The sequence below is a fragment of the Leucopleurus acutus genome (genome assembly GCF_964270905.1).
Source record: "Leucopleurus acutus genome assembly, chromosome: X".
Taxonomy (NCBI): Eukaryota; Metazoa; Chordata; class Mammalia; order Artiodactyla; family Delphinidae; genus Leucopleurus; species Leucopleurus acutus.
The window spans coordinates 113,654,786-113,674,890 of record NC_139148.1 but is presented as its reverse complement, the minus strand read 5'-3'; the positions used below and the strand labels follow the sequence as shown (position 1 = coordinate 113,674,890).

The following is a 20,105-nucleotide window of genomic DNA, read 5'->3' as shown; positions in this document are numbered from 1 at the left end:
TGGAGCCATCTGTAATTTAACAACACCTCCAGGTGATTCAGATGCACAGAAATGAAGGGTATGGTTATACAACAGATTAAAATTTTCAATAAACATGCAGATATAAACAATTAAAAGATTATGGTTATTTTTTAAACTAATTCCTACATTTATTTGGTACTTAATAAATTAACAAAAGGCTTTCCTAACTACTACCTTTGACATTAAAAATGAAACGGAGGGCTTCCCTGGTGGTGCAGTGGTTGGGAGTCCGCCTGCCGATGCAGGGGACACGGGTTCGTACCCCGGTCCGGGAGGATCCCACATGCCGCGGAGCGGCTAGGCCCGTGAGCCATGGCCGCTGAGCCTGCGCGTCCGGAGCCTGTGCTCCGCAATGGGAGAGGCCACAACAGTGAGAGGCCCGCATAACGCAAAAAAAAAAAAAAATGAAATGGAGAGGAAAAATTATTAAGGAGTTCAGATCTGTTTTAGGTACATACCTATTCAGTAGGCCCCTGAGTTCCAAGGAACTAACTCTCTCTGCCATCATATCTGAAAAATAAAGAGTTTTGTGTCTCCACAGGAGTGTTTGCCTGGCTGGGCTCAGGTAGTGGCCTCTGTGGTAAGCAGCCCTTCTGGTGAAATCCCATTGGGTGGATGAAGGATTCCAGGTGGGCAAGGTTAAATGTGATTAAATACTAATTGGGGTCATACTAAAGCCAAAGCTATGGGGGAAAAGATGTACTCAGGCTACGAGGGCTACATGAGTATTTTTAATACTTTACACAAACATGAAGTTTCGGTAAGTAAAAGAAGCAGCTTGCAAAATTATACGACCCCATTCTTAGTTTAAAAAATATTCTTTCATTCTCAGAGAAAGAAATTTGTGAATGGCATTAATATATAATGGTGATTTTTTTCTTTGGGTAGTGGGATGACCCTTAAAAATGTTTTTCAAAATGTTTTTTGAAAGTTTTTTCCAAAAAAATTTTTTATAATGAGAAAAAGATAATAAAGGTATAAAATTGCTTCTGTGGACCTGGAGGGGACTGACATGCGGAACTAACAGCTGGTGTAGCTGGAGGCATGATTTGAAAAAGAAGATTGGAAACTTAGAGGCTGGAAAAAACCCAGGACGATCTGATATCAAGGGGCTTCCCGAAAACACTGAAGAAGAGGCGATGCTCTGCTGGAGATTTCCGTAGGCAAAGACCGAGGACACTACAGACTTAGTTTTCTGCTAACTCAAAGGCAGCTTTAAGCAAAGAGAAGGCAGGCGCCTGGGACGTGGATAGAACATGGCCTGGGTGTTTGTGGGTTTTTTTTCCAGGACCTGGAAGGTGAGAGGGCTCACTTGGAAGGTGGAATTATCCAGAACAGTTAATGGCTCCAGGGATCATAACGGAAGTAGGTATAAACTAGAAGGGAGGAATAAGAGAAGTGAACAACTAGTGCCTGAAGCAAACTGTTTAGCACTTTAAACTTGTGCCAAGCTAAGTGCATAAAATGAGCTTATGTACCTGTAATTTACAGATATTGCATATAGTTTATATCCTAAGATTTCTTCACATTATGGTAAAACTCAGCTGTGTTCTTGAAAATGATTGCCCCAGCAATAGTTACTTTGGAGTGGAGGTTGATACAGAATTAAAGCAAAAATTCTAAATCTCAAGGGCACACTCTTGGGAGAAGTGACCCCTCCCCCCACCTTTGAGCCTTGGAAGTGGAAAGTTATTATTTGCGCAGTTACATTTATTGAGCAGTTAGTGTTTGGAAGGCTAAGTGCGTTGAATGGATTGACTCATTTATTCTTCAAAGGAGCCTTATGAGTTAGACACTGCTATTATGCCCAACTTTACAAGTAAGGGAATTAAGATCTAACTGGCAAAGGGCAATGTTAGGACTGTCTGACTTTGACACCCAAATTCCTTCCATAACGCTAGCCTGCATTCATTAGTCCTGAAAATACCCTAAAGCAAGTAACAATAGTTATAAAATACTACACTTAGTAATGCCTAGGGTGACGTTATAAAGAAACAGATATGTTTCTGTGGTGGTCATACTATGTTCATAGGAAATGTGAATTACTGTGATCTTTTTGAAGGACAATTTGGTAATATTTACAAGAAGAATTTTAATGTAAGTACCCCTTGTTTCAATTATTGAGCTACTGGAAATTCACCCTAAGGTTTAACTGGCAAAGAACATGTGCAAGATGTTCAGTGCAAAGAACTAGAAGCAACCAGTGTCCTTTAGTAGAAAACTGGTTAGCTAACACATGGTTCAGCCATTTTAAAACATGAAGTAGATCTATACGTTCTGAAGTGGAAAAATCACCAAGATATAGTAAGTGGAAAAGGCAAGGTGCTGAATGGTGTGTATAGTAAGATTACTTTTGTAGTAATTTAAAAAACACATATAGAAGATGGATTGATAGATGTAGTAGCATATAAACATTTTTTCCCCGAAAGGAAACAAAAAAGCCTTTAACAATAAATACCTTTGGAAAGAGTAACTGAGTTATTATATTCGTACCATTTGGAGATACTTGGGCTTTAAAAGTTTTGTTTTCTTCTCCACGTTCACTGAGTTTTTTTTTTAGAAAAACACTTTATTAAATCTTTAAAATAAAAACCCAATAGCTAGCATTTATTGAAGGTTCGTAATGAGTAAGGGACTGTGCTAAGCATTTTACATATAATTCATTATAGTCTGACATTAAATGATTAGCTCCATTTTCTAGGTGAGACGTTCGAGGCTCAGGTGAAATCACTTGCTTGAGGTCCCACAGCTAGGAAGTGGGGAAGCTGCCGTTTGAAATGCCTGTCCACCTCAATTCAGGGCCCTTGGCTCTCAACTACCAGGCTGTGCTCTTCTAATTGGTCTTTATATTCTCATTGCCTAATAAGAGTGAACTGGTAAACAACTGGAGTCTAATGAGGTAATGTATGTGAAAATACTTTTCTAAGTATAGAGATGTTTGGGGAGGACAGGCTGAGCAGCAGGAGGGAATTTAAATTGGGAGACCTGTCCACTGACCCCTAGACAGTCAGGATATTGGTGTTTTTCTTTTTCCCTGAAGAGGGGAGGATCAACAAATTTTTTTCTCCTTTAAAATATTATAAAATTATATTTATTCCCTTTTTCCTCAATAATACGTGATCACTGTTTTAAAATTAAAATGATATGGAGAAATGAAAGTCCTTTCATAATACCCCTCACTGATAATTAATGACTGTTTCAGATTATAATGGCTATATAACTATATATTGCACACACTCCCACATATTTTACATAAATGGGAGCAACTATATATTTGTTCAGTATATTGCTTTTTTTAATCCTTACAATATATCTTGGCCATCTTTTCATATCAGCACTTAAAAATCTACTTTTTTTAATAGCTGCATGGTATCTTATTTTGTGAATGTGTGTGTATGTACACACTATTTTTTAAATCATCTATTGAAGGACGTTTAAGTTACTTCCAATTGTTTACTCTCCTAGACGCTGCTGTAATGAATACCCTTCCTAAGAAAGTTTAGAAGGATCTTCAGACTGTGTGACATTTGTCTGCCCTGTAGTCGATGAGAGTGACCCAATCGGACTCTGTACCGAGGGTAGGAGTATGTTTCCCTGCGGGGAGAAACGAAGAATTCTCTCCAAAATACTTTGGCCAACACAATCATATTAGAGTTGCCAACAGGTGGGACCACCTCAACAAGAAGGGCACCCTGTTTAGCCAGTTTAGTAACAGCAGAGACTTGCTACAATTGCTCAGCACTGATTGCTGGATCAGAAGAGGAATTTCCAGACTCAGTTACAAGCAGGGCTGGTGCAGGGCTGTGGATTCCCCCAGACAGTCTGGAGACAGCTAGCCAGGGAGGTGGGCAGCAGAGCTCCAAATCAGGCAACAGCACGTGTGGAAGCGCAGTGACCTACAAGGAGACTCATAATTCATAGACCAAACCTCTTCCAGCAGAGGGCAGTGCCTCAGATATCAGGTGGGACTCAGGCCAGCTGGAGCCAGAGCTGGGGACTTCGCGGGACAGATGACACCAACCCTAGGCTGAGGAGAAATTGAGCTAAACTCTCCTTTGGATACTGTAAGTGACATTGGGGAGTACTCAGGGAGAGACACAGTGGGACTTCACACTACTGTAATTTGCCTGTTGTCTAATGTCTAACAACTTGGGTTTGGTAATAAATCCCTATTTATACAGTTCAGCCATTAGGGCTTACAAGTAAGGGGATTTGGGGTCAATTTAATTCGACTGGCCACTGACTCAGGTTTCTGGGTGCATGCCTGAATCAAAAAGGGAGTGACATGCCTAAAATATAACCTAGGCTTCTGGGACCCTGGGGCTCTGTGGATCTGACACAAGGTTTACAAATAGAAAGTTAGCAGAGGGAAAGATATGTAAGAAGTACCAATTTTATCTAAAAATAGAAACTTAGTGTGTTTAACCCGAGTCCTTTGCTTCTGAATTCAAAGACTATGAAGGATGGCCGTTAAAACAAACTTTAACTTGGAAGAGCCAGCCATGCAAATTGCTGTGCCTGCAAATAATGAAAAGATTAAAAGAAGTTAGTCTGCTGGCCTAAACAATTTCCAATCAAGGCTTCCCTGCTGCGTAGCGGTTGGAATAAAAAATGGGGCAAAGCTGAGTTACAGTACCGTAAAGTGTACTTCTAATCCTGTTGTTTTTCGACCCTGGTGATAAGAAAGAAAGGAATGACTTTGGCATTTGCTGATGGAGACAAGGCAGATTTGCCGGATGATGAAAGTACCGTGTGTGTGCTTAATTATTTGTCAGGCACGGCTAAATAAAACACACCACAGAGGAAATCAGAACCATTAGCGAAGTCGAAGGCTAGTTTGCACGCGTTTCTTCGAAAAATGTCAAGTGGAAGAAATACCAGCAAAGAGAATCAACTTTCTTGGATGTTTTATTTTCCCTTCTGCTTCTAGTCCGGAGATGTCTGGCGTTCTCCGGGTCGTTAGATCCTCCAAGAGTGGATCGAGTCCTCAGGCCGGGCTGGGGGCAGCTGAGACGCGGAGAGGCTTCCGCGAGGTCGGGGTGGGACTGTCCGCAGCATCAGCAGCAGGAACAGCAGCTGCGGGCAGCCGGGCAGAAAAAGGGAGGACGCCGGAGGTTCTGGGAGAGGCCCTTTGCCAAGGCCATAGCCCCGACCCGAAACCGTCCCCTGGCCGTCTCGCCCAGCAGGGCGCGGCCCCAGCGCCACCCGGCTCGCCCCGGAGAGGTGGGACTTTCCCCACCGGAAGTGATCCCGTCCAGTCTCGGGGAACTGGGGCACCTCAACCAGTGTGTCAGGGAAACCCTTCCGGGTGTGTGCGGTGGGGGGGGGGGGTGGGGGGTGAGAAAAAAAAGAGGTGGGTTCGCCTGGAGTCCCAGCGGCCGCCGCCGCCGGACGGCCCCCGCCCCTTTTCCCTCTGCGAGCCGCAGCGCAGGGGCGGCGGTGAGACCAAGGAGCCGGCCGATGGCCATGGCCTTGGCGTGACAGAGCCTCCCGGGCGGCCGGGCGGGTGAGGACGGCAGGGTAAGCGGCGGCGGTGGCCGGGTCCGGGTGGGAGCCGGGGGCGGGGGGAGGGGAGGCGGCCGGCCGGGCCGCCCGGCTGGGGCGGGCGGGGGTCCGGCGGGTAACGCGCGCCCTCTCCCCGCCCCATCACAGGCCGGACGACGCCCGCGGGAGCCGCGGCCCAGAGACCCGTCCGGGCAGCAGAGACTGGAACAGAGCACACAGGCCCGGGCCGGCTCGGCGGCGCGAGCAGGAAGCGGGGTCCCTGGGCCCCTTTGTGTGAAGGGCGGGGGAGGGGTACGGGGCAGCCCCCGGCCGCAGGCTCCTCCGACGCCCGCCTTCCCGCGGGAGCCCCCGTCGGTCCTGCGGCGCCCACCCCTTCCCTCCGGGGGGCGCGCCTCGCCTCCCCCCCACTCCGGGCTGCTCCGGGCTCGCCCTCTCCCCACGCCCCCTGCCTGGGCTTCAGTTCCTATAGGAAGGGCATTACCATCCCATCCCCACCCACCCCGACACTTCGCTCTTTCCCCTCCCCCTCCTTTAACTTCCTCTTCTTCCCTCGTTGGGCCCTCGGCTGCTCTGCACTCTCCTCCCGGGTTCGCAGATTTCCGCCCACCTTCCGCCTCCCAGAGCCGCGCCGCAGCGAGCGGGGTGTAATTTTTCCCTCCCTCTGGTAGGAGTTGGGGAAGGTGAGACTCATGAGGGAATACAAGGTAGTGGTGTTAGGGAGCGGAGGGGTTGGCAAATCTGCCCTGACTGTGCAGTTTGTCACTGGGACTTTCATTGAGAAATATGACCCCACCATTGAAGATTTCTACCGCAAAGAGATCGAAGTGGACTCTTCCCCCTCCGTGCTGGAAATTCTGGACACCGCAGGAACTGAGCAGTTTGCCTCCATGAGAGATCTCTACATCAAAAACGGCCAAGGTTTCATCCTGGTTTATAGTCTGGTTAATCAACAGTCTTTTCAGGTAACCAAACCAAGTCTTGTAATTTGTTAGAAGGGGGTGTGGTAATCCTACATTTACTTCTGGTTTGCTTGCACCGTGCGTAAATGACTGTGTTTTGCTTTTGAAAGTTAGACATGGCGCATTTTTGAGGTTACTCCTGGCACGGAAAAGTATCGAGTTGTTTCTGTAGAGAGGACTAAAGTCTCAACCGTCAACAAATGTTTTAAAGTTATTTTTAAGTGAAAGAGAAGTGAAAAAGAAATGTCAGCTTGTGTATATTTAGCCTGGACTATATAGCCTTCTGAAGTTGCTTGTTCAAGTCAACAAGTCTTGGTTAATGTACTCAACAAAACAACATTTAAAAGATAATCTCGGGCAAATAGAGCACTTCAGAAGGAAAATTATTTGGAGCCGATTATCTGTTGCACAGATAACTCCTCTGCGTCTGCTTCCCCCTCCCCCTCTCTGTTCTCAGCCAAGTCTCTCAGCCAGATTTATAAATCTTAGGGCTGCAAGATGAAGAACTCAAGACCTGCCTTCTAGGCATTTTACTTACTTGGAGCGTGTGAAGGGAAGTTACTAATTGAAAAGACTAGTACCTAGAATTAATAACGAACGAAAATCTAGAATGACTCTCCTTTTTTGCAGTTCATCCAAATCATTTCTGATAATATTGACAATATTTATAGAAAATATGTGGAACTGGGAACACTGAACAAGTGCAGATTTCTAACCCCCGGCCGGTGGCCGAACTGGAGGTGGTCCAATTTCTTCGGAAAAATCTGTCGTGTCCTTCACTGGAAGACAGACTGGAGGTTTAACATTATTTTAAGAGATGCAATAAATGTTGCTATTTATTCCTTGAAAATAAATAACCTCATATTGACCCGTTATATTGACCTCCATTGATTTAGGAAATGGATATTTTTTCTGCATTTAAAGGTGTGCACTAATGTTGCTTACATAAGAGACATTAAGTGCTTTAGCCAAGCCAATGTGCTAATTCCACTTTTCTTAGTATTTTAACTTAAAGTACTATAGTGAGCTTTTCCAGTAACCAGATATAGCAACTTCAGGATTTTTTTTCTTTTAAAAATAATAATAAATGAAACAACGCTACTGTGACCAAACTAAAGTTCATTTTATGTAGGCTTAAATTCCAAAGCATTACTATTATAAAAGCATTTTTCACCAGAAAGTACCAATGTGCTAAAGGTGCTATTTGACAGGCGTTTTCTTTCTAAAGGATCCTTGGGACATTTGTTATTCTATTAGCTGACTCTCTTGAGGCTGGCAGTCTTTTGAAGGGTTTTTCATAAGATATCCGTTATAGCTACTTCTTTTATACACATAAATAGAGAGTGAAAAACTGCCATTATTTCAATGAAGACTTAAACTCTTTTAAGCCCAAATGCCGTAAATTTGGATTCTCAGCTGAACTTGTGTTTCCATAAGGACACAGGGAAAAGAAGCTTAACCTAGAAGACTGAATTGATATGTGATCAAACAAAATTGTTACAAATGTCAAATAACCGTATGTTTTTGTAAATTTTCAGTCCCTTGTTCTTCCTTCATCCTGCAAGTGAATACTGTGCACTGTAACTATTCAAATTAAACACGTGTTATATTTAAGTCAAATCTTTTAAGTTACAAAAAAATCCAAAAAACTAATGTTAGTATTAAATCTATAGCATGTCTTAAATCAGTACTACCCGCCCCCCCCCAAAGTTCACCCTCCTAGAGAATTGTTAAGGCTCTTACCTTTTGTAATTAATTGTAATTACTTAGAAAAAGTAATACATGTGGGAGAAAATTCAAGTTGTAAACCCGAACATAGGCAAAGGAAAGTTTGACTTCTTCCCGCCCAGACTCCCCCCTGCATTGTCCCTCCCAGGAGCTGCTCACTAGTGTACAGTAATTTCTAACATTGAAGTGTATTTTGAGGATAAAGGCATACCATTACATTTAAAATGAAACATTGACATGTGTGAATCTGTTTTTAACTTTGGTCTTCTAGACACAAAGCAGTGTTTTTGTTCCCACCTAAAACACTTTCTCTCAAGCGCTCTTGCTAAATGGCTAGGAATGCATAGATGCTGCCATCCTGTGCTAGGATAACAGGTGTTATCAGGAGTGATGACAAGCTGGCAGGTTTAAGGACATGGCCAGACACCCTTTTGTACAAATGGATTCATCATATTTGGGAATTTGCTTTTCAAATCAGTATCGACTGAGGGAAAGAAGTGATTAAATGAGTCCTAAAGTTAGTGTGCAACCTACGTTTTATATTCTTGACAGAAATCCAGCAGGTAGAGTCTGTGGAAATTATCTAGTTGCTACTTCAATGGAGAAAATGACATTTTCTCTATTTGGGTGTGTGGTTTTATTTTGGATTCAGCGTTCTCTACTTACTGAAGGATGACTTCTTGCAATATTGCAATATTTCTTTTATGGTTATGCAAATAGCATAATTTTTTTCCTTTCTCTTTGTGACTGTTTACATAGGATATCAAGCCAATGAGAGATCAGATTGTCAGAGTGAAGAGATATGAAAAAGTCCCACTGATCCTAGTAGGAAATAAAGTGGATCTGGAACCAGAAAGAGAGGTTATGTCTTCAGAAGGCAGAGCTCTGGCTCAAGAATGGGGCTGTCCTTTCATGGAGACATCGGCAAAAAGTAAATCAATGGTGGATGAACTTTTTGCCGAGATCGTCAGGCAAATGAACTATTCTTCCCTGCCCGAGAAGCAAGATCAGTGTTGTACAACTTGCGTTGTCCAGTAAAAAAAAGATAACCTCAATCATGGCCATACCGAGCAGGTTAGTTGTTGATGGAACCTTATGTTTTTGGTCAAGTGGAACAAAAAGCTGGGTAATACTAATAATACACATTGTGCTACCTTAAATTTCTTTATTTTTAAAATAATATTTCCCTTAGCGCAAAATAGTCAACATTCAATGTAGAAAATCGAAAAAAATACAGATTAGTAAAATGAAGGTAAGAAATTGCCTGTATTCCCATCACCAAGATTTGTTTTTTAAAGCAACTTACTGTGCTTCTCTCTCTGGTAACATTCCTTTGGGGTGGGGTAAGTTAAAGGATGATACACCTTTCCCTGTTTTGGTGATGTAGCATCCAAAATGCATGGGAGAGCATCCAGTAATAATTTGAGAAGAAGATTAGTTTTGTGTTTTCTATACTTTTCTTCTTTTCTGGGCTGGAGAGCTGCTGTAATTGAAATCATCAATTTACTAATCACCCAAGTGCTAGATTTACAGGATGATTATTTAATCAAGTTAATCTGTACCTTGCACTGGAGGGACTTAAGTGACCTCTGATAATAATAAATTATAGTGCCACAATGTACCTTGACTTCATTATGAATATATGGTCCAGATGAGAATCTGGTGAAATCATCTGTGATGTGTTTAGAACGGACAGTCCCAAGCCTAGGAAAATAATGTATTCAGTTTAATAAATAATGGAGTTAATAAGAACAATAGTAAAATCTTCAAACCTTTCATTGGGCTAAATAACTTAATAAAGGTTTTTTTAATGAATGTGTTTTTGGAAAAGTAAGGTTATATAAAATTTACTGAGCATTTAAAATGAGATTATTTTATTCATGTCATGATCTTTTAATCTAGATTGTAATTGGGCAGATAGTCTCACTTAGACAATAATACTTAGATTATAAGATAAGACAACAAATATCCTGGATGACTGAGAAACCACAGAAAATGCCAGACTAGCCTGACAATATCAGGAATGGAATTGATTGTTTTGAGCCAAGACTGACCTCAAGTCTAAGAGGCAGTGTTGCAAATGGCAACAGTCATTTCAGATCGCAGAGATGATTCCTAATCAAAGGTCTGGCTTTATATGTGCTCCCTGGAGAAAAGACTAACAGTCCCTAATTTATCTTTTCAGACAAGATCTTCTGTCAGCTGGTGTCATCTTTGAAAATGAAGGATGACAACAGTGCTTTATTCAAAATGCTTTCACTCATCAGTTTTTGAGCATACCAGAATGAGATGAAAACACATTTATTGTCTTATACCTAGCTCCGTCTGTTATCATATAGTGTCACTGTGCAGACTGTAGCCCAGCATATGTTTTGTTGATAGCATCACACTTGCAATATAGTTTTTTGAGGCAGGAACAGGCCTATGTAGGTGATTGAGTCCAGGGTTCTTGATACCACAATGTCTCTTCTTAAATTGTAAGCCAGCTTCAAGTTTGAGCAAGTTCTGTGTGGTGTCGCATCTTTACCGTTATGCTCTACTTCTCTATCTGACACTTTTAACCAGGCAAATGACGTAAGTGTGTGCATTTTAGTTTTATCATCTTTATAAAAAATTAACCAGCTCCTGCAAAATGTTCCCAGTTTTTTTCTGTCATTAATGTAGACAGCTATAGGAAGGAAACTGAATAAAATTGGTCTCACATGTAGAGGGCCACTGTCTTATTCAAATTGGCAAATGAGTAATGTCTAAAGCTATTTTTAAAGATTTCTTATTCTGAGTTATTTCTGAGTTTATTTCATTTTGCAGCTTTTGTGATCTAAATTACTTTTAATCTGTTTGGTTACCTACACGAATGATTAAGTAGACTTTTTAATATCTCAAGGAAACTATGTTTATATTTTTTGTTAACTAAGGTACTGAAATCAGAAAATATTAATAACAATAATTGCTCATTTTTATAATAATGGGTTAAGTTGCCTGTGTAGTTTTTGTTTGGTTTTTATAAGCAGAATACACAATTGAAGGTGTGAGTCTTGAAATAAAATATCTAATCAGCTGGATTTCTGAAAATGTTATAGGGAGTCCCCTGACCAAGATCTTTTAGAACAAAGCACACTATATGCAGTGGGGTTTTTTGCTGTCAAATAAAATTGAACTGATGTGCACAGGTATCTGTAATTGGAGGTCCATAAAGTTTGTGGTTGTGCTTGCTTACTATTTATTTGAAAAAATAGGTGATGGATTCTGAGTCCTGTAGCTTGAGTCATAGAGCTCTGAAGTCTACCAGTCCCAGATTTAGATTGAAGATCAAACTTTGACAAATAAAGGTGATTTGGGAAATGTTTGTCCTTAATATTTATAAGAGTACCTTGTCCAAATTAGAGATAGTAAGACTCAAGTGAGTCAGAAGAACTGTGATTGTTGTAAGTTGGTTTCGCTTAATTGAAAGGGAAAATATATTAATGTTCTAAGCATTACTGCTGATAATTCCTCACATTTATTTCTTACCACCCTTCAATTTGAGTCACCAGTCTGTTGCCCAACACCTGTTTATCTGCATGGCTCCCAGGATTGTTTCCTCACCTTTCACCCTCCCACTGGCAGTAATCTTACTGTAAGTCTGGAAGCAATGCCAGATTCCTTATGCACTGCTTTCGTGGCTGGTTTCCTTACTGACCTGAGGAGCCTGCCACCAACTGCTTTGAAGGACTTCGTTTACTGTGCAGCAGAAGTATAATAGAAACCCAGGTCGGTGTTGCAGCCCTGTCTTGGTTTTATTAACTGTATCATCGTTCCCCTGTATTGGTGTAAATAGTTGACATTTGGCTGTTGTGAGATACTGTCGTTGAGAATGATGAGTGTTTTGTTAATAATCTCATAATACTATAAAAGAAGTAAATCACAGTGCTGTGGGGTTTCAGGGAAAGGAGAGACCACGTTCAGTTAGAGCAGGTTCTCAACATTCAGGACTCTTTGCTGTAGCGACCATCCTGTGCATTGCAGAATGTTTAGCAGCATCCCTAGCCTCTACCTACTAGATGCCAAGAGCATTCCCCCCGCCCCTCTGTCGTGGTGAACAGTAATATTTTCAGACATCGCCAGGTGTCTCCTGGGGGGCAAAATTGCCCCTGGTTAAGAACCACTGATTTAGAGGAACCAGGGAGCAGTAGCGTTTGAGTCAGGCCTTGAAGAATGGGTAGGATTTGAGTGGATGGAGGGAGGGGTAGAGGTGATTTCCAAACAGAGGGAATGCCAGAAAGAAAGAAAATAATATCCTAAAAATATTCTGTTAGGGAAGTACAGTAAAGTTATTCCTTAAATGTGATCATTTGGTAAATACTCTTTTGGCAAATAGAATTTTTTTAAAGATTATTTTTTCAAGGATTCCTGTATCTCAGTCCAGTATTGACAGAAATTAATATAATTATTTTTTTAAAAAAACAGGAATAAAAGAAGGTGTTCTTTACTACAGCTTGAAGGTCTCCTGCAGGATTTTATCCTATTTTTCTCTGTGTATTATGGACGGGTTCTCTCGACAAGAGTAAGTGGTGCATAAGAGTACCAAACACCGGGAATCAAACTGAAAGAACAAAGATCATTATTTATGTCAGCCTCAGTTCATTATATATGTCAGCCCGAAGAAAAAGGGAGATTCTTGATTCAAGACTAGTACATCATTTCACGTGGCGGCAGAATGCCCGGGATGTTAACAAAGGCTCCTGAAAGGCTGAAACATCTATGAATGTCATTTTAGTCTAGCTGGCCTTACTATTTCTAAACACAGTGGAATTGATTAGCATTTTCAGGGTTTTTTTAAATAAATAAATATGTGGAATCAGAATTGTTTCTAATCTTTTTTCCAGCTTTTAATTAGATATGATATGCCGGGGATTTAGCAGATGTGAGGGGGAAATCATGAAAATTAAATCACATTTTGTACTTTAAAATGCTGGCATTTTCATATCCAAGTTAAATATTAATCATGTCAGTAAAACACTGGGGTGGAATTCTATTGTTGAAGTTACAGTTTAGATAGATACTTCCTTTTTTCCCCCCTGCCCTATCTTGCTTATCACTTTGGAGAAAATAGCTTACTTTAAATGCTCGTTCGTCATCCAGTTCACATAGTGAGCCAGAATGGAGCCTGTGACACAGCGGCCCTGAGTGGAGGAGAAAGCATTCCTTGGGGTAGTGTGCACCATATAGATCTGCAATGGACCTGGGGGAAAAGGGAAGAACAGAGTTGCCTTGTCCTTTCTGCCCACTAATTCTCCCAGACCTTCACTGGCCCCCACAAGGTTCATGGTGTGGGACTGTTCAGGGTGGATAGGTGCCTAGTTAGACCTGCTCTGGGTGTGGAGGTGTCTGTGATTAGAATGACTCTTTGTATATCTGTTCCCACTTTAACTGCTTCCTTTTAACCTCAAGATTAGGCTTTTATTGCAGAATAAAATGCATTTGAGCCATTCACTTTTACTCTGTTACCTCTCTAGCTTAGAATGAGCCATCAGTAGAATTAACAAAAATTGCATCATGGAGTTGGAGAATTGCCACTGAGGAAGTATTCTAGCCATACTTCAGGAAAGATTCTCCTCATGGGAGTACTTCTCAGTGGAATTCTAAAATCCAGAAGATAATATCACCAAGAAAAACTTAAATCCTGTCAGCTGTTGGAAAAACTTATCCTACTAAAAACATACTCCCAAATTCCTTTGATTAGCCACAGTCTTAGGAGTATGGGATTCAGAAAAAGCAATTTAGAGTTGAGGGAAGCAGTGCCCTACCTGGTTTATTCAAAGCTAGCAGCTAGGATCAGATCATTGGGCTCACACTGCTGCTTATTATCAGTGGGCATGACCATACTGTTTGAGATCTCAGAATTGAATTCATCATATTAATTTAAACTTAGAGATTTTAGGTCTAGGACGTAAGAAAAATAGCTTTTCCTTTTTACCCTGGGTTTACTGTCAACTTTTAGTGTGCATGTTCTCCTTAAAGCACGGTTCACCTTCCATTTGAGGATTCTATGCCATAGGTTCAGCTTCTCTCTAATGGGTGACAGATGAGCACTTTTAATGATCCTATAGCTCTCTCACTCCACCCCCTAATAAGCTTCATGAGTGTTATGCAAATTACAATGGAGAAACAAGCAAGATATTTGACAAAAAACATAAACTCTATCAACAGAATTCTAGCCTAGTGCTTTGCTAATATAATTAATATTTAACTTGGATATGAAAATGCCAAGTAAAAACTGGGAAACGAAATTTATTTTTTTTTAAAGTTCCTTTGGTTAAGTCCCCAGAATATCATATGTATAAAACTGGAAAAAGTTAAAATTGATTATGGTTGCACATTTATATTTGCTAAAAAGAATGCTAGTAAATACCATTGTATTTAGAAATGCTAAATCCAGCTAAGCTAGAAAGGCATTCATAAACTGCTAAGCCTTTTAGGAGCCTTTGTTAATATCCCAGGCATTCTGCTGCCACGTGAAATGATGTGCTAGTCTTGAATCAAGAGTCTCCCTTTTTCTTCACGCTGACATAAATAATGATCTTTGTTCTTTCAGTTCTGTGTTTGGTACTCTCGTGTACCAATTTACCCCACTTGGGAGACCCTATTTCATAATTTCCTGAGCAAAAGGTTTGGACTGTTGTTTGGGATTTTTTTTTATTCTTTCCTAACAAAATCTAATTAGAAAAAAGTGGAAAAGTGAAACCAGTTAAGCAAGAATTTGAGCAGAAGCTTCCAGCGTTCAGATTTGTTGGGTGTCTTGCTGGAAACTTGAGAGTAAGGACGAGCATCACTTGTGTTCTATCTCACAAGTAGCATGTACTTTTGCAGTGTGTCTGGATGTGATATCCTGGGAGTTAAAAAGTATGACTTTGACCAGCTGCCTTTAAAACTTCTGGAATGTTTTTTAAATGAATAAGAGTTGTTAGTACACTGAAAATTTTGCTTTCACAGTGTGGAGCAGTAGCATTTACATTTTGCATTCAGGGAACTTCTAATCTGAGAGAGACTGTACTTTTGGCTTCATGCAAGCTTTTGCCTCAGAATTTATTACTGCAGAGAATTAAAATTTATTACTCTCTGGAAAAGTAGTTGGTATTAATACTTTGTTTAATGGTATGCCTCATATTAATACTGTTGAATCTGACCCGGGATTTATCTATGTCTCTTGATTTCACTGGAGTATTGTCATCCTGTGGAATGTGGATAGACCAAGTATTAACCAGGTTTTTAGAGGGTGGGAAATAATGCATTTATCACATTTTATTTAATGTAGATTATGGTTAATAAGCTGGTATGTATTCTTAATGTTTATTTTGGCTAGAAATAATTACTACTTCCTCAATTTGATTTCAGAGAATGCCTGAACTATTAAATCATCCAAGTCTTCCCTATTTAAGAGACATATTCATATTTGGAAATCTTGAACTCTTTATAATTGTTTATTTTGAAAAATGTGGGTTAAAATTTATAGTCAAGGGCTTCCCTGGTGGCGCAGTGATTGAGAGTCCGCCTGCCGATGCAGGGGACATGGGTTCGTGCTCCGGTCCGGGAGGATTCCACGTGCCGCGGAGCGGCTGGGCCTGCGCGTCCAGAGCCTGTGCTCCGCAGCGGGAGAGGCCACAGCGGTGAGAGGCCCACGTACCGGAAAAAAAAAAATTATAGTCAACTTACTAATTCATGTTAATTGACGAAAGTCTGATCTGAAAAAGAGTCCTCACAATGAACTGAGTATATAATGAAACACTGTTGTGTTCAAATAGGTATAAAAATTGAAATGAGGCCAAAAATTAAAAATATAAAGGTCTTTAATTTGGATATCAAAGGCATAATCCTGGTCTTCTAGAAATTTATAACGTAGTTGAGAAATGAAAAAGTTACCTGACGTTTGACATGTAAGGTGCTTTCACATAGTACCTTATGTGATGTTTACCACAACCCTGTCAGGAAAGAATTTTTATCCTTATTTTAATGATGAGGAAACTGGACTTGCCCAAGCTTAAATAACCAGTGTCCTAATTAACAACTTGTGTTAATGCAAAGAAAGTCTTAATTTTAATTGGAAGAAAAATTTTTCTTTAATAATTTCTGAAGAGGCAAACTTTTGTTCTGTTTTTCCTAATGTGTTTAGGTGGCAGAATTTCAATAATAATGAGAGACGTTCTTTAAAACTAATCATTTTTATGATATAGCTGCTAATAAAGAGTTCTCTCAGGCTCTTTGAACACTAATAGATGTGTAGCTCTCAAATGAAATTAAAATTTTGCATGTATAAACATTGGTAGAGCCCTAAGATGATCTTAAGTTGGTTTCACTTGGCATTGTTTCATAGTTGCTATTCTACTCTTTGTTTCTGGCTTTATTTAACAATTTTAATCTTTTACACTAAAAAATGTAATTCCATTCCCCTAGAAGCACTTTGGTGATCCAGCATATTTAAAAGACATTGTGTCTGAATGATAGATTTTTTTCCCCCTGGTATTAATTAGGAGGGCGGAAGTCTACCAATTCTAAGAGCAGAGACTGAGAAATCTCAATCATAGGAGAAGCTTTTATGGTTGGGAGGATGTACTGAAGAGGGCAGACCAGAGTGGGAAATTTGAACTACTGCTGTCACCTAGCATCTAACCCAAGTCAGGGTACCCAGTAGATGCTTGATAGCTCGACTTTGATTGAATTACATTCTCTTATTTTAAAATCTCAAAAAACCCCTAACTTTTGAAGTTTTGCATATTGTCAAGTTAGTTCATAATCAGTATACATTTAATTCTAATACTATTTCCCAATAAAAACATGAAGAGATCAAATTCAAAGTAGAAGTGACATTTGCCACTTTTACACTGTAAGATCTTTTAAACATGTAATAACATTTTTAATATTGTATACTTTATAAAATATAATATTTTTAAAAATAAAAGTTACAGTATATTACATCCAGTGCATCATTATAGTGTTGCTAAAATTTAACGATTCTTTTGGACCACAGAAAATTATTTTTGCTTGAATTTATGGGGAACACAGTGAAATTCCACTTTACGATTCTGGTACCACTTGCATGTGTATAGAGATCTGTTGTCAGTGTTTTCATTTTAAACTGTAATCTATATTTCTACATTTTAATGACATTTTAATCTTAATTGCAGATAAAACTCAGAGGAAATTTGCACAGATGCTGCTTTGGAGAACTTTACAACCTGGGTTGCAGAACTGAGCCTTGGTAAACCTGTCTCTATTACAGCATGTTGCCATACATCTAATTAAGTGCATAAGGTCTTTGGCCTTCAAGATCCATTGACCTTAAACAGGAATGCTTAGCACGTTTACCATATGTTTAAAATCTGTTCTTTATCAATCAGTCCTTTTGTAGCTTTCTAAGTTCTTATTGATGGCTAATATGCAAGAATTAATTTTTAATATTTTAATTGATTTCTTTAATCAGTTTCTCAACTTGTATTTATTAAATACTCAAACTCAGTATTACCTACTCAATGCCTTTTAAAAGAAAGTTATAATGGAGAAAAAATTGAGCCTTAAACAAATGGTTACTTCTGTATATTACCTCGCACCAGTGCTTCATTCTATTTGTAAAATCTTTCTCCTTTAAATGGTTGGTTAATACTTTGAGCCTTTGTTTACGTGTGGCAGTGTTGTAAAAAGAAACTAAAGATCACATTTTACTTGTATGGATGGAATATCCCTTTTCTTCAAGTGCAGTTTGTGATGTGTTTTTGTAATTAAAATGTTCTGAAAGTTACAATTGATATTTGAAATTGACTGTAGAGCATTTAGCTGAAGAGTTAAGTATTTGATTCCATTAGGTTTTCACATGTGTTAATCTCATTTACAGCATCAAATTGCAGCAGTAACATTTTCCTTTCTGTGAAGTTCTAAATTTAGTTATGACCTACTTAGCAATGCCTTTGAAGAGGGATATTGTATCCATGGTAAATTAATTGTATACCTAAACAGAGATAGCTCAGCTTTGCCTGTCAGGCTTGCAATTGACATCTAGTAGACTTCTGCACATGTAAAATTAAATTCAAATAAAATCATATACAGTTTCTAGTTCTTAATATTTGTCTTTCTGAGTAATAGTTTAAAGCAATATTTGTTAAAGTTTTCTTGCACTATCACAATTGCTTTTTAGTTATTTCTCAAGAAGCATGTTTGTAGTAGAGACAAAAATCTGTGTAACAGGAGGGAGGATAGCGCCAAGTCTCTGGGCGTTTTGTTTTTGTTTTTGTTTTTTTTGCAAATGTGCTTCTAATAGCCATTGCCTTCCATGTTGTTTACCTAATCAGCACATTTTGTCTGAATACTTGAACATTTTAACAGTAACACAGGTATAGAAGCAGAAAGAAAACTTATAAAGAGTAATCTTGTGGTTCAGTTTTAACATCATGACGAGCGCTTTTTCTAGCAATGATTTAAAAATTTTGTAAGTTTGACAGTATTTTGTTGTTGGGTTTTTATTTGGTTTTAGTTGTGTGCTTTTAATTTGCAGAAGTTAATAACTGCAGCTCACCTACTGCACCAAAGTTCTCAATTTTAGGAGCCCAGCTTTAGTCATTTGAACATGCTTCTAAATAAAACAAAACAAAAAAAACCAAAACTATACTTTTGATCTATAATAATAGCTCAATAACTTTGTCAAGGAAAGCTCTAATATATGCAGTGATGGTTTTTGGAAGGGTGTGGCAATTTTAAATTTATATTGTGTGTGATGTTCAAATAAAGTGTTATCTACATTCATGTGATTTATTGGTCAGCATGACCATTAATTATTGCGTAGAAATTAATTAAACTTTGATTTCCTTTTTTAAAATCGTGTTGCATTTGATTCCTGATCAAATTCCCTCAAAGTGAACTCTTGATTTTAGATTTTGAATTTTATGGTGAGATTGTAAGGGTGGAGGCAATTGAAACTTTGTTTCTTATTTATAAACTGCTTGAAATGAATACCTAATTTAAGTTTGCACTTTAACACCAAACTTAAAACCAAACACTCAGTTCAAAGTAGGTTAGGTGATTGTGGTTCATCTTTATTAGCTTTGTGAAATTCTAAAGGAATCAAATAATTCATAATTTAAATTTTCTGCAGATGGATTTTTTTTTAATACAGTGTTTCTTTCCTATGGATAGTTCTCATTCTCTTGCTCTCTCTAGCTCTCTCTGTCACTGACCTCAGCAGCAAGTTTAACTTGAATTCACTTAGGATCACAGGAATCAGGGGAAAGTGATTTAAAGGTGGTTTCTCCAGCACATTTTAAGAAAAGGGACCAAAAGTTATTTTAGCTTCCTCAATAGATTGCATGTCAAGTTGCTTATTAGGATAATAAATTAATATTAAATGCAATATATGTCTCGTCTTTACTATGGCATCTGTTTAGGAGTTGTTCAAATCACTGCAGTAGGGCTCTGCAAATAAAATCATGTAACCTATTATCATGGATCTAATGTACTGTAACTTTATCAATGAAAGGTAAAAAATCTCGAATAACAAGTACAAACATTGAACAATGACCTATAAAGATTTGTAAAAGTAAAATTTTTCCAATAGATTTCATTCTTGTCATTTTGTAAGACGACCCTGCAGTCCACCTGTTTGTAACTTTTTTAATAAAATAGACATCTGTATTACTGAGGTTGTTTTCTTGAATTATTTGGTATATTACTACTTGTTATTTGCTAGCTTGTAAATCTCATAACTCAAAGTCATTACTTTTTATCAAAATGATAATGTGTATTGCAGTACATGTTTAAACAAGTTAAACGCTCACTTGTGTCCTTAGTCACCATTCTGGCATATATGGGGAAAAACTGAGATATATCCTAAAATGTAATATTTAATCAATTGAATAACTTATAAATAAA

At 39.1% G+C, this 20,105-nt stretch overlaps 1 protein-coding gene across 4 annotated transcripts; it reads left to right on the top strand.

Moving 5' to 3' along the window:
* The first annotated feature begins 3,994 nt into the window (after positions 1-3,994).
* RAP2C (RAP2C, member of RAS oncogene family) lies at positions 3,995-19,862 on the top strand. Of its 4 annotated transcripts, none has more exons than XM_082864778.1 (4): positions 3,995-4,085; positions 5,674-6,488; positions 8,973-9,287; positions 17,375-19,862. In XM_082864778.1, the coding sequence occupies exons 2-3, from the start codon at positions 6,216-6,218 to the stop codon at positions 9,249-9,251; spliced, it is 552 nt and encodes a 183-aa protein (XP_082720904.1). In that variant the 5' UTR covers positions 3,995-4,085; positions 5,674-6,215; the 3' UTR covers positions 9,252-9,287; positions 17,375-19,862. The 4 variants fall into 4 exon arrangements, with proteins under 4 accessions (XP_082720904.1, XP_082720905.1, XP_082720903.1 ...); XM_082864779.1 differs by lacking the exon at positions 3,995-4,085 and adding an exon at positions 5,388-5,527; XM_082864777.1 differs by lacking the exon at positions 3,995-4,085 and adding an exon at positions 5,388-5,541.
* The last annotated feature ends 243 nt before the right edge of the window (positions 19,863-20,105 follow it).